General features: G+C 42.8%; 4 protein-coding genes across 5 annotated transcripts; 3 read left to right on the top strand and 1 right to left on the bottom strand.

Annotated features, from left to right (window-relative positions):
- Positions 1 to 1,119: 1,119 nt before the first annotated feature.
- Positions 1,120 to 6,379, top strand: slc50a1 (solute carrier family 50 member 1). Its single transcript, XM_061081156.1, has 6 exons — positions 1,120 to 1,330; positions 1,687 to 1,764; positions 2,473 to 2,596; positions 2,712 to 2,873; positions 5,143 to 5,262; positions 5,363 to 6,379. Exons 1-6 carry the CDS (start codon positions 1,263 to 1,265, stop codon positions 5,468 to 5,470), a joined length of 660 nt encoding a protein of 219 aa, XP_060937139.1. The 5' UTR covers positions 1,120 to 1,262; the 3' UTR covers positions 5,471 to 6,379.
- A 7,904-nt stretch (positions 6,380 to 14,283) lies between these two features.
- On the bottom strand, positions 14,284 to 21,349 carry trim46a (tripartite motif containing 46a). Its single transcript, XM_061081748.1, has 12 exons — positions 21,290 to 21,349; positions 20,190 to 20,448; positions 19,553 to 19,700; positions 18,645 to 18,843; positions 18,414 to 18,560; positions 18,233 to 18,328; positions 17,528 to 17,781; positions 17,319 to 17,440; positions 16,880 to 17,209; positions 15,988 to 16,217; positions 15,807 to 15,874; positions 14,284 to 14,731 (listed from the first exon to the last, which is right to left on the bottom strand). The coding sequence occupies exons 1-12, from the start codon at positions 21,347 to 21,349 to the stop codon at positions 14,284 to 14,286; spliced, it is 2,361 nt and encodes a 786-aa protein (XP_060937731.1).
- Positions 21,350 to 21,923: 574 nt separating this feature from the next.
- On the top strand, positions 21,924 to 23,985 carry LOC133014438 (transmembrane protein 107-like). 2 transcript variants are annotated; one of them, XM_061081677.1, is made up of 5 exons: positions 21,924 to 22,344; positions 22,455 to 22,522; positions 22,602 to 22,702; positions 23,486 to 23,582; positions 23,737 to 23,985. In XM_061081677.1, exons 1-5 carry the CDS (start codon positions 22,258 to 22,260, stop codon positions 23,804 to 23,806), a joined length of 423 nt encoding a protein of 140 aa, XP_060937660.1. In that variant the 5' UTR covers positions 21,924 to 22,257; the 3' UTR covers positions 23,807 to 23,985. The 2 variants fall into 2 exon arrangements, with proteins under 2 accessions (XP_060937660.1, XP_060937659.1); XM_061081676.1 differs by lacking the exon at positions 23,486 to 23,582 and adding an exon at positions 23,315 to 23,411.
- Positions 23,986 to 24,801: 816 nt separating this feature from the next.
- On the top strand, positions 24,802 to 27,379 carry krtcap2 (keratinocyte associated protein 2). The gene is made up of 5 exons (XM_061081098.1): positions 24,802 to 24,934; positions 26,179 to 26,333; positions 26,478 to 26,541; positions 26,692 to 26,758; positions 26,876 to 27,379. The coding sequence occupies exons 1-5, from the start codon at positions 24,931 to 24,933 to the stop codon at positions 26,994 to 26,996; spliced, it is 411 nt and encodes a 136-aa protein (XP_060937081.1). The 5' UTR covers positions 24,802 to 24,930; the 3' UTR covers positions 26,997 to 27,379.
- Positions 27,380 to 27,788: the final 409 nt, after the last annotated feature.

Below are 27,788 nucleotides of genomic sequence, written 5' to 3'. Positions count from 1 at the left end.
TCCTATTGAAATTATTATTATATATTATAATAATATATTATTCTTACCAAAATTAGTTGTACTTCTTTTCTATTTCCTTTTCTTTTAAATGTCATTTAAATATATTCTTATGTTACTTCAAATTTGTTCTCTTATATGATTTTTTTTTTTTAGTAGTAGTAGTATCACTGCTTTGTGTAACTTGTTATTACACGTTGTAACGTTTTATAGCATTATACTAATTCCTGCATAGTTAGAACCATTAACTCAGGTCGCATTAAAATGCAGCGAACGGCAGACACACACACAGAAGTAGCGGACATGTGTACTAGCTGTTAGCGGTTGTTGTCGGTGTCTGTTGTGTAAGAGAAAACGAGCCTGTAACTAAAATCACTCAGTCTTCTTTTTCCCATTGTCAAGATCATCAAGAGGGAATTCCTCTCTACACTGGTTCCCTGTCAGATACAGGATTGACTTGAAAATTCTTAAGATTGTGTAGAATGCACTAAATGGTCTTACCCTGTCCTTTATGTCAAAACACCATGAAGTCCGAACACTGAGATCATCTCAGCAGAGACTGCTGCTGTCTGTCCCAAAGATGAGGGACTAAGAGTTTGGGGGACATGGCCTTCTCCACCGCTGTCCCCAATACTCCGGAACTCAACAGAAATGTTCAAAAAAACATCTGTGAAAAAGCCTTTCAATGTGCCTTAATAGTTGTGTTGCTAGAATTATTGTTGTTATTGGTGAGGATGGCAGTGATAATAATAGTTGTTAATAATAACAGTTTTTAATTTCACTGGTATTTGTGTATTGTACTGTTGACCCTGTGTTAACCTGCATATGACAAATAAAACTTGCAACAAACATTTTATTTTGCTTCTTTTTTTTTCTAATATCAAACGTCTTTCTATCCTTCTCTTCCCTTTTGTGGAGTGATGCTTATCCATCCACTTCATCCCCTGCTCAAATCCATCTATTTATTAATTTTCTTCAAATCCAACATGCTCTCACTAATTCTCTCTACGTGATGACGTGGCGCAAAACGTACGCTGGCGTTGCAGTATCCCATTGGACCAAATTCACCCCACCGGCTTCAGCGGGGAGCCAATCACAGAGCAGAGATCCTTGACACGCTGATTGCAAACACGGAAATACACCGAGAGGAGAGAAACGACAGCGGAGTTTGTTCATCTTTGTTTTCAAGGCAAATTCAGCTTTCGTGACTAAAAGCACGAAGGAGAGGAAGCTGGTTTCTGTGTTGGACGTTTCTCTGTCGTCCCATGGATCAACTGCAGCTGCTGTCATGGGCCTGCATCGTGTTCACGGTCGGGATGTTCTCCACCGGACTGTAAGTTTGCATGATGACTGATGGCAGCTCCACATCCTGGTTGACTGTTTGCTTTAATGAGGCTGCTGGGAAACGCGACAGCAGTGACACGGGTGTTAGTGGTGGCTGCTGCATGAAATTGTGTTGTTGTTGTTGTTGTTGTTGTTACCACACAGATACAAGTGTTTCTTTAAAGTCACAAGTAAACAAACGTGCATCTCTGAATATGTGTCTTTCTTTCTCTCTGTTCAGACAAGTGCTCTATAAATCAAGTTTATTGTGTGTGTGTGTGTCTGTGTGTGTGTGTGTGTGTGTGTCTGTGTCTGTGCGTGTGCGTGTGCGTGTGTGTGTGTGCGTGTGTGTTTTTGTGTTTCCAGGAGCGACCTAAAGAAGATGCGAGAATCCAAAAGTACAGAGAACATCCAGTTTCTCCCTTTCCTCACCACATGTCTGAAGTGAGTGTGTGTTTTTTGCACAACCCTGAATCGTTCTCTGATCCTGTTCAGACTTGGTATCAACATCTGTTCTTTTTGCAGTGTGAAAGCAGAACAACTTTCTTTTTAAGCTTCTCTCTGAGCCACCTTAATATCAAAACGGAACACAATGCAATGACTGACGCTTTTCTACAAAGATGCCTGCATTCATCCATTCAGCCCCTCCTGACTCTGCTTGCTCTCTCTCTCTCTCTCTCTCTCTCTCTCTCTCTCTCTCTCTCTCTCTCTCTGTCTCTCTCTCTCTCTCTCCCTCACTGCACAACAATCACAAACCTTTTCATTGGTCACTTCAGTAAAATCACACTTATTTAAAACAATATTTGTTTTTTGCAATCACAAGTGACGTAAGTGACTATTTGCATATAGATCTGGGAAGTGAGATTACATTACATTTCATCTGACGCTTTTATCCAAAGCGACTTACAATAAGTGCATTCAACCCGAGGGTACATACCGAGAACAACAAGAATCAAGAAAATACAAGTTCTTCAAAAATCCGATCACAAGTGATCACAGGAGTCATTTTTAATTTCAGGTCTTATTACATTTGCATAAAGCTGTCCAAGTGTGATCTGCTCCTTAGGATGGATGTTAATACCAGGTCTGAACATTAGCTTGCTGTCATTAGTTAAGGAACACAGGTGTGTCATGCTTGTCTTGTTTCCATAGTAACCTAGGTTGGTTGTATTACGGGATTCTGAAGAAGGATCAGACGATTATCCTGGTCAACGTTATCGGAGCTTTCCTCCAGATCGTTTACATCATCATGTACTTGAGATACACCCACCAGAAGGTCAGTGTTGCTCTGCAGAAAGCCCCCCCCCCCCACTGAGGGGAGATCCAACTGGTTGAAGCTGTGAAAGTCCTGCACATCTGTGTCTCAGCATCTCCCTGCGTGTTTCTTTCAGAGGTTGGTGATGTCCGAGACTCTTGCAGCAGGTATGGTGCTGGTCGGCGGGTGGTTCTACTTCAGCGTGTTCCTGCCCGAGGGAGAGACTCAGCTCAGCCAGCTGGGCCTCACCTGCAGCGTGGTCACCGTCAGCATGTACCTGTCCCCGCTCACCGACCTGGTACGACTCACGTGCATCACAGACAAACATCAAGTAAACAATGCAAATTCAACAGTCTGAAGTGCTGTTATCTGGAATACACTGTGGGATGGTGGGGTGGAGAAAAGTATCAAACAATAACTGCTAATATGCACAAAGTGAGATTATGTTATGTACAGAAAAGTAACTGTCAACACTTGGAATACACATGATAATAAGACTTTTATAAAACTTTTTTGACTTCCCTGTTTAACATCACAGTTAGATATTAGAGGACAAAGCTAACCCATTTATTGCTTAAACATTGGCTTTGGGAAATTATGATTTTCTTCTTCTTTGTCTAATTTTTGACTTTTAAATAGCTGAATGAGTAATTTTTTCTCATTACATCTTGTCAGTAACAACCCTAACAAATTGGACTTCATAGCATGGTCACATCAAGATAATGGTATTTGACTGTAAAATAATTGTTCTCTAATTATTTTCATATCTTATTTTGCATTAGATTGAGTTATTTTGAGTATTTTTCATTTTAAAACAATACTTAAAGTAGTTCTTCATTGCACGATGAATCTTGTCTCAGTCTCAGTCAGCTCATTTCTCAGTGGAAGCTGTTTTTCATGGGAACTAGTCTCGGCTGCTTTAATGCTCAATAAAACCCAGAAGAATCAGTCAAATGACAACTGGCTGCTTTTCAAAGTGCAGCCATAACATTGCATAGTCCATAATCTTCAGTCCTTTGAAATGTGTTGTTCATGCTCTTCAGTAGCTAAGTAGCCGACCCAAGGAGAAACCTTAATGATTTATAAATATAGAGTTAATGTTTCCAGTAAAAGTACAGACCTTCTCAGAAGGAAGTAATTCTGTACAGCTCGTAAATCCTGTCTAGGGCTGTAATTCCACACACTGAATGTCAAGCTTCACATTATTCACCCAGCACTCTGTATACAACTGTAGGCAGTATATTATTTTCCCTCTTCTTCATGTCAACTCTGCACGTGCAGCTATTTACCAGTGAAGGATTAAATCCCTTGTTCTCTCTCTTTCCTTTTTCGTCTACGTATCATCTTTTGGGTCCGTCCACCATCCTGTTTGTCTCCTTCCCTCCATCTGCCTCACACTTCCAAATGACCCACAGAGAGTTTCCTGCCTTTCTTTTCCTCATCTGTGTCTTCCTGTTATTGCCCCTCTGTCTTTTTGTTCCTTATCCCCCTGGTTACATTTAGTTTTCTTTTTACAGTTTACATATTGTGATGTTGGTACTACACCTGATGACTAAACCCTAAGCCATCCTCATACAGGGCATTCCAGCGCACTCCAGATGTGCTTTTGATCTTTTGAAGGGAAATGTCATGTTAAGAGGATATTCATAAAGTCATACCTGTTGATAATAAAGTTGTAATGACCAGATGTGAGAACATCGCTATAAGGAAATCAGATGGAAGAATAAACCATCAGAGAATTACTGAATGTGGGGTTTAAACAAATCCATTAAAAAAACTTGTATCACACTGTACAAACCAGCTTCTTAGGTTTCGACCCTCCACTCTTGTCATAGGTTTGAACATTCCTGCATTCCAGATTTTTTACAAATCTAGTTCCATGAATTACTTCCTCAGTAATTGGTTAACATGTCAACAAAAAGCTCAATCTCACATTGTTAAAGAATGTGATGAAAGGTTCCTGGATCTGCTCATCTCTCTGGATCTGCCCAAAATTAAAAAGGCTCTTTCATGGCCCGTGTCCCATCTTTCCACCTGGTTTTGTGAAAATATGTCCAGTATTTTGTTTTGCATAATTCTGCTGACAAACAAACAGACGGAGGCAAAAAAACATGATTAGACATCTAGTAAACAGACATCATCATTATAATTAATTTGGATTCATTATTCTAGTCATCACAGGTGTGGAAGTCTAATATTCACATTTCTTCTTTTAGCTCTGTTTTAGTTTTTCAGCAGATCATGAGGAGAAATAAGTTTCTCTTTATCTGCTAAATGCTAAATTTTTTACCAAAAACAACCTTGTACAGCCTCTGGAAACAGGAAGATAAGGCAAAACCCCCACAAATAAAATTGGGGGGATGAAAACCTAAATCTTAAAAGCAATAAAACGCTCAGAGTGGCAGCGTAATGCAGAGCTATAGTTCTATTTGCCTGTTACTACAAATTATTGTTTTCACATTGCACATTGCAGTCATTTGATTATCTGTAAATACACAAACATAAATGAATGCAGCATTCAAATACAGTTTCATTGTGAACTAATTGTCCCTGTGCCTCTCTTTCAGGTGAAGATAGTGCGTAGTGGTGACGTGCAGTGCTTGTCCTTCTCTCTGACTGTAGCCACCTTCTTCACCTCAACCTCCTGGGTCCTTTACGGCCTGCAGCTAAACGATAACTATATTGTGGTAAGACGCTTGTGAACGCAGCTTTCGTCATTGTTTGATTTAAAGGAAAACTGCCATTGTTTAAGTCATTTCCTCTTCTCCCTGTTTGTGCTCGTCCCAGGTTCCAAACACTCCAGGAATCTTCACCAGCCTCCTCAGATTGTATCTGTTTTGGAAATTCTCGTCTGCCAATCAAAGCTCGCCTTCCTATAAGTCAATGCACATATGAGAGCAACATGTGAGCCGACACATTTCTAGGTTGCAGCGAGGCTCTTGTCGATAGTGAGACAGGGTCACATGATGAGAAACAATCATTCCGCGTGTGACTCCACTTGTGAAGTGGAGATAATGTCTTGCTTTTGTTGTCTTAGTCATTTTGGGGATTGATATGCAGGAGTACAGCTAAGTAGTTTGATGAAAAAATAATGATGTTTTCAAATATGTTTTTTATTTGGTGTTTACTGCATCTATTAGTTAAACTTGCGACCTGTGTCTCCTCTTCACGTCAAGTGCCTTCTGTTAGGTCATGATTGCCATCAGTGTCTAATGGCATTTATTGATCTATAAAAAAAAAACGTTTTGTTCACAATCCAGTGAATTGGACCCAATCTTCGCCACATTGTATGAGCCAAAGATCGTTTGGAGTTGCAACTTGTTGGCTGCTATTTTTATACAAAATGTAGTTTCCCTGTTAAATGTCAAACGATGGACCGTACAGCTTCATATTTCTCACCACTGCCGGTTGTGGAGATCCATATGTCTCTCTGAGTTGTTACTTTGCATCACCAACTAGACTGAATATCAATTCAGTAAGCTATATTTGTCCAGAAATGTTTTCTATATATTTTGTTTCGGGTCTTTTTGATACAGGGTTAGAGATCAGATATTATCTAGTTTTTTTGTTAATTCTATTTTTTATATATATTCTTCTGAGATTAAATAAAATGCAGGAAGAGATTAACACTATAAGATATGTTTACAAGAAATAATCATACTTATCTTTCTGGTGGCTTTCATAGGTACTTAAATAGTGTTTGTTTCCTTATTATAACCAGTAGTAGGGACATGTGCCACGCAAATTCTTCTGAGGGACGAAATATCTTTGTGTTTGTAAATAAATGTTTATCATAACCATTAATGACTTTAAGTTTCTGATTTTAGTTTTGAAGATGGTCAAAGGAAGAAAATCAGTGAAGCATGAAGGCTGCACTTGACCACAAAAACCCTCCGACTGCAGCACGAGTACAAAGACTCGTGCTGCAGTCGGAGGGTTTTTGTTTTGAACGCAGTAATGAGCTTACATGCAGATGTGTGGAGATAACTCTGTGTGTGTTTGTGTAGTAGTAGGCTGGTTGTGTAAGAGACAAAAAGCCTCGTTTGATGGTGCAGCAGTGTGAATGAGTTTGTTTGGGTGAGTATGTTGATACAGAGAGGGCAGTGGTGGGAAAGCCCACGCCAGAGGTTCTCATCCCATGTGTGTGTGTGTGTTACACTGGCCTCTCTTCCTGAGCTCAAAGAGCCTGCCCCTGAAAGAGCCTAGTGCAGACACAACACAGCATTGTGCTGGAATGTTGTGTGTTATGCAGGAGAGGAGCTAAGCTGAGAAGACTGTGCGTCGGAGATAAATGAGTTACAGTTGAAAGAGAACAAGAAAGAAAAGGGGGAAACTTTGAGCAGGAGATGGAGGAGGCAGAGTGGCAGCGTGCACAAATGAGATAGAAGTAGGGAACAGAAAAACCAGGGCGAAGAATCAAAGAATATCACAGGGAAATTTCAGTTTGGTGTGTTTTATTGTATTTGTAAAGTTTGGTAAAAAGTTAAAACTACATTGTACAGCCATGCAAAAAACTAGCTGTACAGTCGTGTGAATGTGAAGTAAATGTTGTGGATCAAAGTTAAATTCCATGCAAAGCCGTGTTGGGATTAAACTCCTCACTCTCAGATTGGAAGTGAACAGAAGCCGAAGCTTCGCCACTTAAACAGTCGTGCATGTGTGACCGGGCCCTTGTTTCTACAATGGATGACACATTTCCAACTCCTCCCACTATCCAGAAATGAAGCCAAAATGTCCTGGATAGGAATGCTGCCATCTTGGGTCAAAGAAGTCATTTGGAGCCAGAGTCTGATGAGGGATGGAGCTGTGATAGCGAGGACACGCCTATATACATGTGTTCGACCAATCGTGAGCCAATCTCAGCTGTCAATCATGAAGGTTCACCCTCTTTATACATTCAAAGAAACTACCTAAAAATATGTCGTCCATCTTTACAGTCTATGGTAGTGACAGTGCTGCTTTGAGTTATTTCACCATGTTATCACATGCACACATTGACACCGCCAAATGCTGAGCATGCAATGTTTACCTTATTATCTTAACATCTGCTATTTAGTACTACACACAAAATACACCCAGATGTCATTAGGTGTAGTCATGAACAACAGTACAGTCACAGTATCACCGTGGTCAGTGGGTTTATCCCCTGGGCATCTTTACAAAATGTTTTGCCTCCCATGAATAGATGTTCAGATTTCAGTCTGGACTGAAGGTGGTGAACAGACAACAAGTCGGAGTCATCACGTCTGCTTTTCACTACAAACCAGTGAGTTGGGCCAAACAACCCAGATTCTGTCCCAGATAACGTGGAGACAGGAGGAAAAAGGAGGGTGTGGAGGTTTTACCAGGAGGACCCATGAGTAGCTGAGGAGTCCAGGAGAAGTGAAGGGAGTGTGAGGTGTTGTCTTCTGCTGAAAAGAGACAGACATCAATAAGGTTGCAGGGACAATGCATTGGAGTCAGTCTGGCCCGACACACCCCTCATTAGGAACTATGGCTGTATTGTGAAGAGACACTGTGATAAACGTTGGACGGGAAAATCAAAGCAGGGCCGAGCTGATGTGTACAGGACCTTGGTCGACGGCCAAGTAGGAACACGAGGCCTGTGTCTTGTATATGAGTGTGTGTGTGTGTGTGTGTGTGTGTGTGTGTGTGTGTGTGTGTGTGTGTGTGTGTGTGTGTGTGTGTGTGTGTGTGTGTGTGTGTGTGTGTGTGTGTGTGTGTGTGTGTGTGTGTGTGTGTGTGTGTGTGTGTGTGTGTGTGTGTGTGTGTGTGTGTGTGTGGTGGAGTAAGGGTGAAGGGCCGGCAATCAGCCGAACAATGAGAACAGCTCACAAACAGGATCCCTCTGTTTCCTGGAGTAGAGACTGTCTCCTTGAACAACACACACACACACACACACACACACACACACACATCGCACACATCCTTTATGCACATTGTATACACACTATGTTGTCTCTTACACAGACACTCCTGCAGTCCCTCCCCAACAAACACCATGTGTGCATTCAGATGTCTATTTTTGTCATTATGGCCGAATTCTGTTCTTTGGGGTTTCGTTTCCGCCGTAATTATACACAACTAAGTCTCCGCTTGCATGCAGTCGGCAGCCAGACATTGTGCAAACTCAGCATATAAACACACACACGCACACACACACACCCACACACTCACACGGAGCACACTGGGAGGCAGTCAGCAGCATGTGCACTTTCTGCCATCAGTAAAAGCACACCTGTCCCAGCTGCTGTTTTGAAGAGAACAAGAGAGAAAAAAGGAATGTGCTTCTCTCAGTTTTCCAGGCGACCTCTCACCCATTCCAGTCGTCTCTGCTGCACTCATCCCTCCACTTATTTATCTAATTATTGCCATGAACACTACCACCCCTCCCCCCTCCTCCTCCTCCACTTCCACACTGACATCTCATTAATCTCCTTCTCATTGTGGTTTTTTCTTCTCCTTTCCCTGAATCATATCTCTTACTCATGTCATCTCGCTCAGTTCATCAGTCTCCTCCTTCACCTTTTGTACCGTAAAGAAAATACTGACTGATTCCACATTCTTGCTCTTGCATTTGTGGAATGGTCTCTTGAGTTGACGTCCATGTTTTGTAACCTTACACTCAGATCATCGCAGGTGATAAACAGGCTTGTCTAGTGAAACTGTCAGCCCAAGATTTATGTGTTTTTTATGAGCAGAAGGGCCCAAAAAAACCTCTTCAGGTTTGATGATATGCAAGAGATTTTACTGATTGACAAACGGCTGCACATAAAAGCCTCTCTAGCACAGGAGCTTTGAGTCATAACTTTTTCATTGCATACATATGTATGCACTGCCTTGTTTGTAAATGCAGTTGGTGCCGTTGGTATTTATAGGGGAACCATGTGCAGGGAGCAGCAAGTGACTTTCTATCCCCGGTTCTGCCTTGTTTTGGTTTTATAATCAGCACTTTTCTCCTCAGAGTCCGGAGGTGGCACAGCTGAGGGGCTCACACAAGAATTCAACGCATGCATTGCAGGTTACACACTGGGACCACCTTCCCTTTTCATCAGGCAAACACAACCACACATGCAAAAATGTGACTCCTCGGCTCTTTCAGCGGGGACAGTTGGTGCTGAAGGATCCGTGCTGTGTACTTCTGCCACGGAAATAGATGAACAGGCCGAACCTGCAGGGAGTCCTGGGGGTCCGAGTGTGCTTCACTATGTCCTGTCCTGTCTCAGTCTTCATAAATTGTTTTGCTCCCCTCGCCTTCCTCCTCTTCCTCCTCCTGCCTCGGCCGCCCTTCAGAATGGGAACAGCGAGCGGAGTGATATGTGGACAGCCAGTTATTAAGCTGTCAGCGAGGATGAACGTACACATTTTTCCCTTAAATCACTTGTCTGGTATCCTTCTGTTTTACCAGCAGAGCCCATCAGAGATTTAATAACTGTCCTTGACAGAAATGTATCTGACAACAGCAGCAATACGTTTTTCAAACACAATATTCCATTTAACTGGTATCAATAAAAAGTTAACACTGCCTCAAATGATTATTTTATCTCACAGAGTTCTCATTCTTATTGTGTAAGAGATTATTGTACTCAAGTGCAAACGGCCACAGCTCAGCATGTAGTTGTGTAGAATACAATTAAAGATGGAGCCAAACAGGTGTTACAGTACAGTGAAGGGCTTTATGAACAGCTAATAATTTTCCAGTCTAAAAATGACACTCACTCAAACATAAATACTCCCAGAGCCTGCGGGGGCTTTGGCCCTGTCTGAGCACGCTGGCTCCATCCATCCATCCAGGACAAACACATGAGGCAGATTTGTGTCTGTGTGTTGTGTGCTGAAGTATTTTTGAATGGAAACCATTTAAAGTTGATTTGTGTTTGTGTCTGTGTGTCCGTGTGTCTATGTGTACGTGTGTCTGTGTGTGTGTGTGTGTGTGTGTGTGTGTGTGTGTGTGTGTGTGTGTTCATAGCTGCAGACAAAAACAGTTTTGTTTGGATGTTATTGACAGATCGGGTCCATTAGTTGAGATGCATTTTGTTTGACAATCACAGTTGGAACAAGGTTTTCTGGGCAGACAGTGTACATGTTTGTGTCGTGTGTGTGTGCATGTGTGCAGCAGAACACATTTGTCCGTTAATGTGCAGCGGTGCTGGGGAAGGATGGAAGACACAGCTGTTCAGGGGACTTGGACTCAACATTTCTGCAGCTTCCTGCACTGTTTGCACATTTGAAAGTTCGCTGCACCATATTCAGCTTAGAACTTATTCTGCATGACACTCAGCATTTTTACCATTTTTCGATTCCAGTCACTGCCAACCCATGAAACAAACACGGGTAATGACTCCACACAGACAGTCCCAGTCAGAGAGAGTCTGTTTTCATCATAATTCACAAACGTTCAAAAACAAACAAAACAGGTTTGTTTTATTGTTGTTGCCTAATACAGTTGAGCTGCTTATTCATCCCAATCATCTTCTCATCTGACACGGCAATGACACAACACGGTTGAATACTCGGGTAATTCACACCTACTTGTTTGCGTGCAAACACACAGAAAAACATGGATTAACTTTTGTGGGGAGGAGTTCTGTCATGTAAACACAGGTAAACTAAACTTGGCTGTAGCTAAGATGAAGTGATGCAACCGGAATCGAGACGAGAGAGAAAACATATTGTTTTTATATACAATCTGGTTTAATGGTGTCAGAGTGTTCATGAACAATCACTGGCTATTGATTTAGATTTTTATAGATTTGATATTTCATAGCTTTTCTTTGTTTTTGTTGTTGTGTTATGTCATTTTTCGTATGTGTCGTGTAAATATATTGGTGCTAATTAATACATGAAACTGCCTGAAAACAAAAATACTATTAAAAACCGATTAAATAAGTATAGTGCTCCAGGGGGAAACAGGGAGAGTGAGGGAGCCTTTGTATTATTCCAGGTGTAACCTCTTCATGTTCAGACTGTGGGTGTAAACACAGAAGCAGGAAGAAGCAGAAAACTCCGCAGTGTCTGACATGTCAACACAGATCTGTGGTCAGACGAGTCCGTGTTGACACATCTTACACCTGTTGCTGACTTTACAACCCCCCCACACCCACTCATCCACCACCACCACCCGTTTCACTTCAGTGTTTGTTATCGTAGACAGAGTGAATCAAAGCACAATCAATGTCGACCCCTATTGGCAAAGTTTTGAACTGCAACCCTCTGAGTCAAACAGATCACACTAAGAAAAGCTCCATTCGAAAGTTTGGTCAGGGGAAAAATTGCTGTGAATGTCAAAAGGTTAATGACAAATATGCAGCCACTCTGTATATATATCTTTCTGGAACATGCCATGGATGAATAGATCATGGAAGGAGCTGCAAGGCATATTTGTATTGGCCCGTCATCCACTGTTGACATGTTTGAAAATATTATGAAATCTCTCTTTTTAATTATAGATATATGTCTTTGCTTTTCACATAAGCTGTTGTTTGCCTCAATTTTCCAAGTCTCCAATATTTGTATGTTGTGTCTCTGTTTTGTGTGTTTTGATTTGTTCTTGCAGGTAAATCTGTTAACATCTCTACTATGAATCTTTTGTTTGCAATATTGACCAAGGCTCATTGGCTGAACAGATGTTTTATCCCAATAGGACTTCCCAGGTTTAATAAAGGATAATGTAAAAGAAATCAGAAAGAAGATAGATGAATAAGAACCAGTCCCAGTGGCTCATCCCTCCGTCCTTTTGATCTCTTGACACACAACACAGATGTGGAGCGTCTCTCTGCTGCAGTAGTTGTGTATCAGGTGTTGTGAGGTGTGCCACGGCTCTAAGAAAAATAGGATTATTATATTTAATCCCTGTGGCACAAAAGATCCACTTTACCTGTTCAAGCAGCTCTGTAACATTGAAGTGATTAAGGGAACACTCGCCTTCATCTGCAGGGTGGAACCACACGATCAACGGTGTTTGCGTGACATTCAAACAAAGAGAATCTATTTTTAATCATCTCAAGCTGAATACGTTTCATGTGTTTACAGTGAGTAGAAAAAGCGTGCGACAATCAAACCGACGTTTGAGTTTGACATGTTTGTAACTTCGATGGTGGGCGTTAGCAGGGCGGTGACATGACAGGTGTAAGAGAATCACAACAAAGAATGTGATGTTAGTGAGGATTAACATTGAAAGGTTTGTCTGTATACGACAGCAGATACTAAAGATAAAGTTTCTGATGTCACAGTTAAATGCCAATCATTTTTTCCCTCCGGTTTTTGTTAAGCAAGAGCAACAATTCACCTCATAGCTTCTAGTTTGCTCATTCATCGACACAAGGACTCCATGTTAGTTTTCAGTCATTTATTGTGTTTGTCGGGACATGATAGAAACATTCTGCAAAGTCTAAATTTGTCGATTCTGATTTCTGTGATGCTACAGTCTAAAGTCATTCAAGTGCTGCGCTGTAACGGGAGAAGAGGAGTCGACACGAGTTGTTCAAGACAGGATACACACACACAAACACACACAAACACACACACACACACATATCAGAAAGCATGAAAGTCACAGCCAGAGCTCTCCCTCTCTCAGTCAGACACACACACACAGCAGAAAATCATATTATATATTAAAATACAGTCAGAGCCAGTTATTTTGAAAATATTAGAATAAAGACAATCTCTTGCATTAAAATAAATCATAACTCGACTCTTACATTCCCTCAACATAACTGGGAGTCAGTCAGTTAGTAGATGGGCGACTGTCAGTTGCGTTAGGGGAACGCTGTAAGAAACCAGAGCTCTTAAATTAGACCTTCTTCAGCTGGTTGTCATCCATCCGCTTCCTCCAGCTGATCATTAATATGTATGTGCAAATCAGTCAGACGCCACAGCTTAATACTGAACGAGTAGGCCATCTACATTTTCAACTTTTCTCGAAACGTAAAAAACAATGACACGTCTTCACAGGTTTGTTAGTAAACCAGCGTGACGAGAACATTGTTCTTCACAACCTTGTTTTTAAAACTCTGATCTCTGTAAATCTGAAAACACAGAGGCAACAGTGAGACCTTTACTCAGCCGACATGTCACGCACATCCTTCTGAAATGCAAAACTGTGACTATAAAAAGTTCATGTCCTGACTCGAGCCAGCAGAGGTTTACTAATCACCAACCAAAACATATTCACACTCTGTAACACTGCAATATTTACACATTCATGACACGTGTTGAGGCTACATAAGAATTAAGATAGAAAATTAGACATACACTTCATCTGAGGTGCTATTACAAGGTGACAGTTACCTGCATTGCTGTAAGTTATGTATCCAAGTTACACTTGCATGCAATTTTTTGATGTCTGGGAAAAACTAAGACAAGTGTAAATGGACACCAGATTTTCTTACAATGCAAGTCATTGTTCTAATCTGTTAGAAAGGTGCTTGACTCACCCTGTCAACAGGATTCTGCATAGTCGGAAATCACTTCAGCCACAATGTCCAAAGTCAAGGAACAAAAATACTATCAAGCAAGAAAGAGAGATTTGATATTTTCAGGTGCAAATGCAAAACAATATCAGATATTTATCGTGGGATCTCCCTATCGTTGACAGTTCATTTAAGTATCAAAAGATGTTAATTAGGAACTCACACACCATCTCCTCCTCCAACGACATGATGAGTGATCTCTGAGTGAACTCTGTGCATAAACTGCCTCCTTCTTTACTTGCTCAGATTTGTGGCCCGTGTCTGGATGGTCACCCTCCGTGGCGGCGGCTCCTCGACGCTCCGACTGGCCACGAGGTCCTGGAGCTGCAGAGCCCCCCCGCCGATGAAGCAGAAGGCCGGACACACCGGAGCTGAGCAATCCACGTGGGCCTCCCACAGCACCCGCAACGAGTGGGCGTCGTAGAAGGTGACCCGTCCTTTATCGCAGTCCAGTAACACTCCCAGTCGGGGCGGCAGAGGAGCCGTGTGAGGGTGAGGCAGGTTGCCGTGGGTGCTGCCGTGGGAGTGCACTCCTCTCTGGCTCTGGCTGTCCGCCTGGCTCTGACTGTGGCCGTGCCCTTGTGGGAGCAGGATCTTGCCCATGCCTATGGTGAGGAAGCAGAAGGGAGGGGAGTCCTGGCCGTCTTCTGCTCCACTGTCATGGCCGCTGTCTGGGTCACAGCTGAGGGAGGTAGAGGGGAGGAAGACATTAGGCTGAACAAGAGAAAAGCTGAGTGACGGATAAATATGTTCATTATGTATCTCAACAAAAACGCAGTAGGACCTGAGGATCAATCATTGACCTGAAGATGTGAAGACTCCACTTGCCAAGCTTCTGTCTTGATTGAAATTGTCAAGCTTTATATCAATCAATAAATCAATCAATCAATCAAATTTTATTTGTATAGCCCACATTCACAAATCACAATTCGTCTCATAGGGCTTTAACATGGTGTGACATCCTCTGTCCTTAACCCTCAGCAAGAGTAAGGAAAACATCATCGGGATTAAAGTTTTTTAGCAGCATCGATGAGGGTAAACATTTTTGAAGGATAACTTCAATACTATATGTCAAGCAGTCCTGCTGCAATCATAGTCTCTGGTCAGCAGCCAGCGCGATCACGATCCAGCATCAGGATGTGATCCACTATAGTCCACAGTCATTGCTCCACTTAAAATATCCACTTAAAACTTTAAACACAATTCTATTAACAGGGATCTTAATAACTTATATTAGACTGTACATTTATAAAAATGTTGTCCAAGTTTAATATGGATTTGTAAAAAAGGTTGTGACAAGAAATGATTTAGCATTGCAAAAATAAAGAAGCTGAATAGGAAAGTAAGTTCTTCTAATGATATCAAGGCTTAATGCTCCTTGTTTTAGTTTTACAACTTTTAACTTGACCGTTTTGATTCAGCCTCTCCACTCTCATTTACAAGCTCCTGTTTACAAGTGGTTCCACTGCCCCCAAGTGGCCAAAACATCAATTAAAACTCCAATAATCCTGATGTAAACATGCTCTAATCGACAGTCACATTTACAAACATTTGCATTTTTCATTTAGCTGATGCTTTTATCTAAAGCGACTTACAATAAGGAACAGTTCTGGCGTGGCTCGTAATCCCCCTGTATGTCAGTGAATGTGCTACCAATAAATATGAGGTCCCAATAAATCCCATTCATATATGCTGTTCTTTTCCAGGGCATGAGAAACAAGGTCGGTTGTATATTTAGCAAGGAGAGATTTAGTTACCGAGGGCTGGCCATGTCCTGAGGGAGGTTGAACCACTCCTGTAGCTTCGTCTCCTGGCCTACTCCCACCTGCAAGAGAGAGACACACACAGAAAGATTCAGTCGTATCCACTTTGAGTCGGTAAGTAAGGTGGAGCTGAGGCCGATATATCATCCAAACAACTGACAAGATTTGCTCTCACCTTTACCAGGTAGGACCCAGGCTCCACAGAGCACGCCCAGTAGTGTCGGCCCTTAGTGACGGCCAGGTCAGCCACCAGCAGGTCCGAGGTCAGGTGACAGGAAGTGAGCGTGCGGTCAGCGACCTGCAGGAGGGAGAGGCCCGGCACGCTGCGGGCGTAGGTCTGGCCTCTACCCAGCGCCAGCCTGTCAGAGTGCAAACCCCAGCGAGAGTCCAAGGAGAAACTCAGCACTGGGAGGAGGTGAGAGAAGGAGGAGTGAGGAGGGAGAGAGATGGATAGGGGAGTAAAAAGGAAAGGAGTCAAGGAGGGAGGAAAGACTTAGATCCTGCAGAAGCTGGGACAGATTCAAAACTACAACAAGTCTCAACACATCGTGAAAAAAGAGGTGAAGAAGAGTGAGAGGCAGATCAAGAGAGAAAGATGTTTTAAAGAGGGAAATAGGAAGTGACCTTTCAGTTAATATGAGAGACAGAGTAGAGATTTGTTTTACCATATGTAGAACCAACAAGATCGAACAATGGATGAACTGTGTAAAGAAAAGAATAGCTGAAAGTGCAATGAAACAGACCTGCAGCGAAGACAGAAGCACAAAGAGTCGCACCAGGATGAAACTGGAATGACGAACACAAAAAAGAGGGTTTGGAGCTAAAATAATCAAATAAAAGTGGGAATGGAGGAAATCAAGGGATGGAGAGAAAAAGAATGATCAAGATTAGTCACTCAATCAATGGCAATTCTGGAAAATATGGAAGTTAGAAAAATTCAAATCTTGCATACTACTTATTCTTGTATCAACAGTTTTTACAAAGTGGAAAGACGATTTTTTTGCAGTGTATGAAATGTAAAAACTTAAAAAACTGACGATATGATGTAACACGTCTGCATATCTCACCAGGTGCGGGGGGTGTGTGGAGGTACACCTCCTCACTGTACTCTCCGAACCCGGCCTTGTTGCATCCTCTCACCCGGAGAACATACACGCTGTCGATCTGCAGCCGCTCGACCACGGCACTCGTCCCTCTCACTTCATCCAGGCGCTGCCATGACGTCTCAGCGTTGGGGGATCTGGCTCCGCCCCACGTGGCTGCGGCTCCTCCCGCTCGTCGCTGGTATTCAACAGAGAAGTGCCAAGCTGGGGCCGAGTCCTGAGGGAGGCGCCAGCACAAGAACAGCTGGTCGTAAGCCAATGTCTTCTGAGTGTCGATGACTGGAGCCACTGGAGCTGCGGATTAGCCAAAGGCAACGGAGAGATTTCATAAACTGGCTTATAAACAAAGCGTGATTAGATTTTTTGCAGAATTCACATCATGGGAACAAAGAACTGAGCGCACCACGGATGAATTCCAAGCTGTTGATGAGTTTGACCTCTTTTGTCGCATCCAGGTGAAAATGTCTGAAGGAGGAATCTGCAGCGAAGGTGAAACACTGCAGGTTTTCGATGGCCTTCACCAGCCTGAAGGGGGACAGACACAGGGACAAATGAAGAAGAGAGAAAAGGAGACAAAACGGTCAAAAAGCTGGTGTGTTACAGTTACATTACCTGTTGTGAGTGACTCTGGCAGCCTGTACAAAGCAGGGTGCGTCAGTCTCCTTCAGCAGCTCCTGTGTGTAGGCCATCAGGCCGGCGTGTTCCATCAGTCCACGCCTCTCTGAGACCTGAGCAGACAGGGCCTCCTCCCTCCTGCTGCGAGATCCCTCCACGGCCAGAGCCAAAGCCCCCTGACGCTCGGCTACAGCCGCTCCCAGGTCCCGGATACTGTAGATCAGGTGCTGCAGGGCTACTGTGCTGTTAGCCTGCAGACAGACAGACAGACAGACAGACAGGGAAGGACCCCGATGAGCTGGACGGATATGATTAAGTGCAGTGACAGATAAGGAATGACAACACAGAGACAAGGTTGTAGCTATTGCCTGCAGAGTGGGCCATTGCACTAGAGCCCTGGGCCTCTAGAGGGCGTGCTAACACTACCTGTCCCCTTAGTTGCAGCTGTTTACACAGTAAAGTGATTTAAATGGATTAAAACACAATAAAAATATCTTCCACTAAATAGGATTATTGTCTATTAGTGTCAGAACCTTTGCTTTTTTGCCTTTTTCAACAAATTGTGTTCAACCTATTATATAGAGGACAAATAAAAGGATTAATTGTGTAGTCCACAGTATAGTGTGAAACAAATTCTGCTTCATTTGTCCAAAGACAATGAAGAAACAGACACTTTCACAAAGCAGAGAAACTCTGGTTCACCTCCGTCTGTTTGATGGCTGCCTCCAGCTGAGTGATCTGACTCTGTATCGTCTCCTGATTGGCCAGGATGAAGTCGACTTCCTTGTTGACCTTGTCCTGCAGCACCAAAACAAAAGTTTAATTTCTAAGCCGGATCCTGATTATAATCCTGAGCCTGTCCACACAGACTCCACAGGCTCACCTTGAGGGCCTGGTAGGCCTGTGCTATAGGCAACACTTTGTGTCCATGGTGGACACGTCGGAGCTTGCAGAGCGGACACAGCAGCCTCTGGCAGTTGCGGCAGTACCACAGAAGTTTCTCCTGCTCGTGCTCCGTGCACATTAGGACCTGGAGCACAAAGGAGGATTAGGCACAAAGACAATAGAAGGAGATCTTCTGTGTGTCGTGTACATAACACAGCAACAGACTAACCTTTGGCCTGAAGTTGTTGGTGGGTAGGATGTGTTCGTGCTGAGCCCGGGGAGTTCCCCAGGGGTGGTACAGTTTAAAACACTCGTTGCAGAAGTTGGACTTACAGTCGGCGCAGCCTTTAGTGGCCTCCAAGGCCTGAGGGGGTTTACAGAAACCACACATGATGGCCACACTGCCCAGACTTATCGTTTGCCTGTACCTGGATGGCAGATAGGGATACACAGAGATTAGGGCAAAGTTCTGCAGCAGCAAAAACAGAAAGCAAAGAAGTTCTTCCAACTTGGAAGATGCTTGTCCCTGCTCTCTTTTCACAAGTTAGGAGTCGGACTCTGTTACAGCCTGACCTAGATACAGCAGCAGCAGCTGTTTTGTTTGTACATTCTGAGCAGTAAAACATGCAGCGTCACACTCTCCAAAAGAACGACTACCTCAAGAAACTGCTGCACGTGACTCTATGAAACTACCTCCTGCAATCTCAGATCATTTTACCTCTCACTTAATTAACATTTAAGAAGGATATGCAATACTTTACTCTTCCTTATCACTTTTTGTTAAACTTAACCACTTTGCCAGAGTTGTTGTTGTCAGACACTGCAGTTATTTTAGATGTCCCTGCAATCTGCACTTAGGTTTACCTTGAATCTGGGGTAAAGGAGAGATTCATTAAAGCTTCTCCTTCCAGCAAATGATTTCCTGTCTCGTTTATAAAGCAGTATTGACTAGGCGCTTTATTTGCTGCGTTTCTTTATTGCCCTATGAAGTGGTTTGTTCTTGATTTCAAGCTTATAATGATCCAAATCAAAAAGCACAAGTCATGTTCTAGACAGCAGTAAGAACTCTGATGGAACCAGACTGTACCTGTTACCCTGTCTGCTACAGTACACACACATACACATACACACACACACCTCTCCACAATACGCTCCAGGGTGAGGTTGCGGAGGCATTCTGTCAGGCCTTTTTCTCCGAGCTCCACGTCCTGCTGACAGGAAGGACATGGGAACAACATGGGGGGAGGGGCGTCTTTCCGCCTTCGCCCTGGGTATGTCCCGCACACTGGGAGAAGGACACAGGTGTGGCCGAGATGAAGGAGAAGAAAGAGACGGGTTGAGATGTAGAGAAGAAGAAGGTGTGTTTGTTGAATGGAGGATTTGGTTTGGGAGGAAAGACAGATAATAAAGAAGACTTGTGAGAAAATGTGAAAAGCAGAATTGCTGTTTATGTAAAGGTCACATCACAGCGGAGAAAAAGCTATTTGCTTACACACACGCTCTGAAACACACCTGCTCCACAGATACTTGCTGCTCTGCCTCTGTGGCCCTTTGCTCTACATGCAGGTAAATAAGTCATGAGATTAATGTGTGTAGGTCTGCAGCAGGATAGTGATGAGTCAGCCAGATCATCTATTTGACTGGGATGCAGTGACATCACACGCCATCGTCACCTGAATCGTAATATCATGATGTCACTCCTTTTTTTTCCTCGAGGGAGGACAAAGCTTATGGTGAATGATGAACACAAAGAATCTCTGCATCCTTCCACTACCTGTTCTGAGGACCCGCTCCAGGCGGTCGGGGGTCCTCGGCGTGGGTCTGCGTGCCTGACGCGGGGAGCGGGTGTTGGGCGTGGAGGCCGGCGAGTGGGGTTCTGGAGGGAGCTCAGGTGGAGGATATCCCTTTTGCACCAGCACCTCAGCCGCACACAGCAGACACACACTGTGTTGACACGGCAGGAGGATGGGCTGCTTCACCATCTCGTCACACACCGGGCAATGCAGCTCCCGCTCCATGCTCTTCATGTTCGACTGGTGGGGGAGAGAGTGGTGTGAGGAGTGGGACCAGATAAAGGCTGAGTCACTGGTATGAGTACAGAATCATGTTGCTCTTCAGATTCTGCAACCTCCTGTTGCCTGAACAAAATGTGTAGGAGTCCAAAGCGAGAGAGGGAGCTGGTGCAGACACTGGGAACAGAGGCTGGTGTTTGATATATACGGAGCATAGGGAGGAACAAATAACTCCCCCCTGCTTCAGGCTTAGCTGCTCTCCCTGAACATGACTGGAGTCCTCTAGCTTCACCTATCATTTGTAAAAAATATATATGTAGGATTTGGTACTACAAACACAGGACACCCAATTTGGTAATGGAGTGGAATAAAATTAATTCAGCCTTCTGTTTTTATCAGCCTCAGTTTTACACACGTATCACTGCTTTAGGCCCTGATCCAGTGATGCAGCGGCTGAGCGCAGCATCCCGTCTCTATGGCAACGCTCATCATCTCTCTACCTTCTCATCATGTGCGCATTTTCAGCAACAGATAACATATTCTGTCGATTAGAAGCATCACACATCCACAGCTTTACCTACCGCGACGATTCGCTTCTGTGGATATGGATTCTGTGTCGAGTGTCGTCCCACCTCCACTCTCAGCTTTGACTGAGAGGAATCCATCGCTTTCTATGGCTGATCAAACGCCAACAAAAATCTTCGAAAGGCAGGAACGCTTCACATTCCTTCAGCACGTATACGCAACCAATTGTGTAAGAAAAATGGCCAAATTCTCTGACACACAATGAATGAGGAAACGCCGGATCTCCCTTAAAGCACGATTGAAATAAACAGGCTGATTTAACGAGCGTCGTACTCACACTGATGCGAACCAGCGCGTCCATGATCGAGGTGAAGGTTTGTAACTCCGCTTCTGCCATGACTGATGACAGCGTCTCCTGCGATGCTCTGCAGGAAACCCTCCAGCACGCCGACGCTATATGAAACCTGAAGGCCTGGAGCTGAGCATCCTCATCGGACTGGAGCTCTGTGCGTGTTCCTCCGTGCGTGGGGATGTGTCGTCTGTGTCTCAGAACAACGAGTCGTCGTCGTGGGTGAGAGGGGAGGGAGGGAGGGAGGGAGGGGGGTGGGGGGGAAGGTGCAAGCTGTATCATCACAGCCGCATAGAGCAAAATATATATAAACATATCACAATGCTCGACTTGCTATTTTATTGTGTTACTGTGAAAGCTATATTTATAAAAAATATCACGCCTGCTGTCATCGCAGTGTGCTTATGATAATTGATGCTTGGCGTTTATTATAAGAACATAATATTTATTCATCCCTGTTTTTTTTTTAATTTTCATCTATCACACTAACCTCAAATCCCCAAATATTTGTGGCCCAGTTTTTATTATCGCCATTAGGTGGCAGTGGCGTCACCAGTCTGTTCTAGAGTGTCGTCCGGAAGCGGAACCTTTGGATATTAGTTGTTCAACCCGGGAGGTTTTCACGAATGGACCGACTTGGCGGTTGTTGTAGCAACCGTCTTTCATCACGTACATCGTATGTATGGTCGTTAGTTGAAGAAGCGAATCGTTTGTTAAAAAAGTGTGTATCTACGTTTAACTTGCGTTTAACTCCGACCAGTGTTGTTTGTGTTCGTTCGGGACAGAGTTAGCTAGATATCTCACTGTGGCTAAGAGCTACTGTGCATTAGCCGAACACGGGAAGTGGTGCAGCAGCGAGACTCTCCTGCAGGAAACAGTGGGATGAGAATCATCTCTGCTTTGCTTGTTTCGCGTTGTTTTTTAGTGTGAACTGAGGAGCTAGTAGCCGTGTTAGCATGTCGGCTGTTAGCAGTCTCGTCCCTGCACGGTTTCTCACCATCATAGCTCATCTGGTCATCGTTATCACCATCTTCTGGTCAAGGGTAAGTTAGAACGACAGATTTTCACAAATCCTAACCCTTTGTTCCAAGTTTAAATCATAAAAGTAATGTTTTTATTCCTTAATAGTTTGTGTGTTGTTTTTGTTTTTCAGGAAAACAATGTAAAGGCCTGTTTGCCTCTGGATTTCACGCAAGAGCAATATGAAATTGAAGACAGAAAGTAAGAACACGTTTGACTATTTCAACACACGGCAATAAAGTGAAAAACACATCCTTCATTATCTGTGAATTTGTTTCAGCTTGGTGGTGGCACTGGCCGTCACCCTCGGGCTGTTTGCCATCGAGCTGGCTGGATTCTTCTCAGGAGTTTCCATGTTCAACTGCAGCCAGGGACTCCTCTGTATCCTTAACTGTGTCGTTGTGGGTTCACTCATTCATTATTACTGATGTATGATTGGGATCTAATTGATTTGGCAGAATAGAAACTAATCTAAATCAACAGGGGAGCTCAACAGTTATATATCTATCTGTCCATTCATTATCTGTATACTTTTTTATTCCTTGAGGGTGCAGAGCAAATCCGACTTCCAATTGGCAAGAACAATAATCTATATTTGTCTAAATTTAGATTCCTAGGTATGTGAATGGTCCCAGTTCATACAAACGCAATGTCCCTAGTTTGATTCCACTATTATGATTAGTTATACTCCTGTCTGTCTTTGTTTCTCACCACTGTGGAACAAATGCAAACAAACCAATACTAAACTCAGAAAAACAAACTTTAACTAAGTTCAGAGTCAAGGGCAGAAAAAAGGGACGAGACATGACATTTGATCAGAACTTTACAATGAAAATGTCCTCCACATGAAATACGTGTCACTCTGAATATCTCTTGATGAGCCCTCATAATATGTCAAGGAATTGAAAGTGATTTATAAGGGATATAAATAAGTAAGTCTAGTCTTCAGTTAAAATTCCATGACTCCACCCTCTGTGTAATCGCCTACAATAGCCACAGGAGTCCATGCCAGTGCCTCAGTGGCTCTGCTTTTCTTTCTTTTTGAGCAGTGGGAGTGTGAAATCTACTGGTGGATCCTTGCCATTTGCAGGTTAGTGTCATATGTACTTAATATTGTGTGTTTATTTCCAAAAAGTGTTTTTCCCTGACAGATACTTCACCCAGCTCTGGCAGTCCACTGCAGCGCATCTGTCTCCTTGTCTTACTTTGTATTTGAGAAGTGGGAGTGCTGGACATATTGGGTTATTTTTGCTGTCTGCAGGTTGGTGTGTTTGTGTGCACACGAGTGAGTTGATACTTGCTTTTGTAAAAAGAGTAAAGTCAAACATAGCAAGTATACACAATGAATGCATTGTGCTGGATATTTTCTGTTAATGTTTCTCTCACAACTTCTGTCTCTGTCTGTCTCCCTCTAGCGTGTTACCTGCGTTTGTGGAGATTCTTCTGTTTGTAGCTGTTTTTGGTCTGAAGAAGAAGCCCCTATGAAAGACGATCCAGATGTGAAGTGCTATGAAATCAGTCCACTGTAGCTTTTTTGTAACTTTGTGGAGAAATGAATGCTTACTTGTAAATAATATTCAATCTCTTTGTTTGTCAAATTTCTATGTAAAATCTTAGATTGCTATTTTCATTCCAAATATACTTTGTACAAGTTCTTTCTTAAACTGTCGTTTGCCTTTTCTTTTCTCTCTCAACTCTTTTGGTGCTCTAGTCTATTTTTGTCTACCTGACACAATTTTTTCATGGTGCAAATACAAACACTGTCTCTTTCAATCTGACTGACGGATCACTGCCACAGCCACGGTCTTAATCCATTTCCCATTCAAGCATGTTAATAGTGGGATAGTTTACAGCCTTTTTAATACTGGGAAAGTACAACATTCAAAACTTTAATTAAAGTTGAGTGTGCAGAAAGGCAAGACCAAGTGAAGTAAGCAAAGATTCATACATTTATATATTCATAAAATATTAATAACAATTGTTGAAATTAGTACAGGAAGATATGCAGATTTAAAATATACAATACTCAATAGCACCAGAATAAAAGATGATCAAATAAAGACCTCAAATGTAACTCACTTATTTACAACTTTCTTTTATTGCAATCTATTCCTTCACAGAAAATGGATATTGCAGTAGGGCCTATTTAAACTAGCATATAACTGATTATTTCATAACAAATAATCATGCTTATTCAGAGAAATTGGCAGAAATGTAGATATATGGCGAATCTTTCTGTCACCATGTTGAGCAAAGGGAAATTCCTTTGAGAGGAAACCCAACAGATTGAATCATTCTTTCCGGACACAGAACCCATCTCTCAATATGCATCTAAAACACAATACAGCCATGGTGAAACCTTTTGACATACAGTCAATGGGTGAAACTAAAGATTTTATACAAACTGTGGGTCAACAGGGTCTTTTTTTTATATACAGTCTAGGGTCCATGATCTGATGACGTCCCCGCCCACTGGTCCCACTTCAAATTAGCACCGGGTAGTCCTCAAGGTTTTTTAGTTCCCACAACCGGAGCGTTTTCTTGTCTCCACGACATTAAACTCCATTCTCCTCCGTTTCATTTGAAGGACTCTGATTCCACATCGACTCATGGGTATGTGTGGATTTATTTACTCACCGGTCCAGTGCACTTGCGAAGAGAGTTCGTATTTGCACAGGAGAGTTCCGATGTTAGCTTGCGGGTCTACGGGGAAGCTAACGTGCGGAAGTGGGTCACAGTGTCTGACTGTTCGCTTCAGTAATGTTCACTCAGTGTGTCTGATATTAAACAGCAGCGAGACATGTTGTGTTTACTCTGTGTGTGTGTGTGTGTAGGGTTTTATACACTTTATATTAGCTGGAGCCGGTAATGTTGGCTGTTAGCATGAAGCTAGCTGCTACACGTCGGAGGGGTTTGAGTGTGAACACTGACGTGGCGCTTCATTCAGAGAGCTCAGCAGTTTACTTGTGTGAGAAATTAACTTTAATTTAATGTTTAAAATGATGAATACCCGAGTTGACTATATCTCTACTGAGATTATGTTGCCACGTTTAAGATTCTTCCCACATCCTGTTCTCACGATCCTTAAATCTGATGCTGAAACCTGCTCCTTCAGGAAAAGGTGATTCATGTTAGTCTCCATTTAATGTGAAACTGGAATGTTTATGTAACTCCATCATTAAAGTTTCACACGAAGTTTCCAAACTGCAGTTGCATTACCTCCTCATACATTTTTACAAATAAAGCAGTTTATTAGGAACACTGATCTGAAATCAGTGCAGTTCAGCGTTGCACAACAGACCTGCAGGAAATCCTTCACACCTTTCAATTTCCAGTTTGTGTTGAAGCTGTTTCACCGATGAGTTGATTCACCTGCATGTTTACTGTGAAGGATGGAGTCTGTGCTGTTGTTGAACTGGTGTTGGCAGGTGTTCCACTTCAGGTTTCAGGTCAACAGCAGCACAAACCACATCCTGCAGGAGGATCACACAGGAGGGCTGGGCAGTAATACAACACCAGTCATGATCAAGAATAGAAGTTTGATCAACAGCAACATAACAGGCTCAATATGTAGTGTTGCTTATACATGTGTAAGCACAGTGAGGAGGTTGAATACATGATTGATCGACCTCAGATTTGTCAAATGTGTTTGTAATTCTCTGCTAAAAAAGAAGTGTTAAAAACCACATCTTTAACTCAGGAGCCAAATAATAATGTCCCAGTTTTAATATGATTTCATTAGCGTTTATTGCAGGACCGTTTTGTTTAACATGGTGTTCCTGAGAAAAACAGACAGGAGAGTGTCAGTCGACTGGCCTAATATTTTCCTAATGATGTCATTTCTCTTTGCTTTGCAGCGGCGAACACGGGCACCTCCCTCGTGCTGTCCAGCCTGCTGTCAGTGCTGGTGTTTGCCGGGATGCAGATGTTCAGTAAACAGCTGGGATCTACCGAGTGGCTCACCATCCTGGGAGGTTTCCTGGGCTCGGTGCTCTTCATCTGTTCCCTCACTGTATCCTTTCGGTGGCATTAGGGATTTTTATGCATTGTTTAAAATTGCTGTTTGTTATTGAACATATACTTATTTTCACGACAGTGGAGCTTTCATGAAAATTGTATCCAATATCCAAATGTTCTTCTTTAACATTTAATCCAGGCATTTAATAATCTGGAAAACCTGTTCTTTGGGAAAGGATTCCAAGCCAAGATTTTCCCAGAGAGTAAGTGATGAATCACACTGTGTTGATTAGCCTGATAATAACCTGTTTAATTCATATTTGAGCGTTTAACCCTATTACAAACAGTGTGTGCTCTCTATCAGTGAGCAGTTTTGTAATTGTGGTTCTGCTCTTCATTTTCTCGCCTTCCAGTTCTGGTTTGCATGTGCCTGTCACTGTTTGCCTCAGGTCTGGTTCATCGTGTCTGTGTCACCACATGGTAAGTGACAATAACCTCTGTGGATCACACATGCTTTGTTCAGTCGCTAAAAAAAGTCAATAACATTTAATTTAAAAATTGTGATCCTGAGCTGTGTCCTTCTTTTTTCCCCTCCAGCCTCATCTTCTCCCTCTTCGCCTTGTACTACATCAACAAAATATCTGCCGCTCTTTACCAAGCAGCTGCTCCTGCAGTCCCAGTGGCAAAGGCTGCCAGCAAGAGCAAGAGGAAGAACTAAGGAACCTGTGGGATGGCCCTGGAAGTTCACCAGTCAATATTGTCCAGATGCTGATGGACAGTGAAACACAACTGTGTATATTTTGACAGAGTAATTTCTCTAATCCACTGCCCTCTTATAACATCGGTTTATTTCAGTGAGTGCAAATTTGTAACCGTTACGACACAGTTTTTGTTTTACAGTGATCTCAAATTTGAATTGTTCTTGGTATACCGAGGTGAATGAACATCTATCTACATTCCATTGAAGACCTTTTCCTCTGCACTGTATTTACACTAGTTACAATGAGATTCATCAACCCATCCATGTTATTTGTATATGCATCAGCCCATCAAGTGACTTTTTTTGTTTAATTCATTTTGTAATTAAACTCTGTAAAAGACTTTTAATGTAATGTTCTTCTTTCAATCAGTGTCTAGTTTGAATGTATCAGGTTATTTGTTTAGCGAGGTGTGGACGCTGACTCAGCTAATTAACAGGTTTTTAGGAAAAGTAGTAGTAGAGGACACACCTTCACCAAGGGCCCACATTCCCCTTAAAGTCAATCAAATAAATTCAAATGTCGAACACTCGTAAATATCAGTCCTTTAGGCGGAGTTGACCATAACCTGCTTGGATCTCTCTCCCACAAACTGTGGTCTGAACCTACCTGACGATTTTTAGCATCCAAAGCTGCTTCATGGTCCTGGGACAGGATGACAAAGCACTGATGTGTAGCTCAAGTGTCTCACCTTGAGTAAAGAATATCCTGAGATGCATGACTGCGATGCACACAATGTTCTAATGTTCCTA

Source organism: Limanda limanda, chromosome 11 (assembly GCF_963576545.1).
Source record: "Limanda limanda chromosome 11, fLimLim1.1, whole genome shotgun sequence".
NCBI lineage: Eukaryota > Metazoa > Chordata > Actinopteri > Pleuronectiformes > Pleuronectidae > Limanda > Limanda limanda.
The sequence above is the reverse complement of the archived record's forward strand: the minus strand, read 5'-3'. Positions and strand labels throughout refer to the sequence as shown.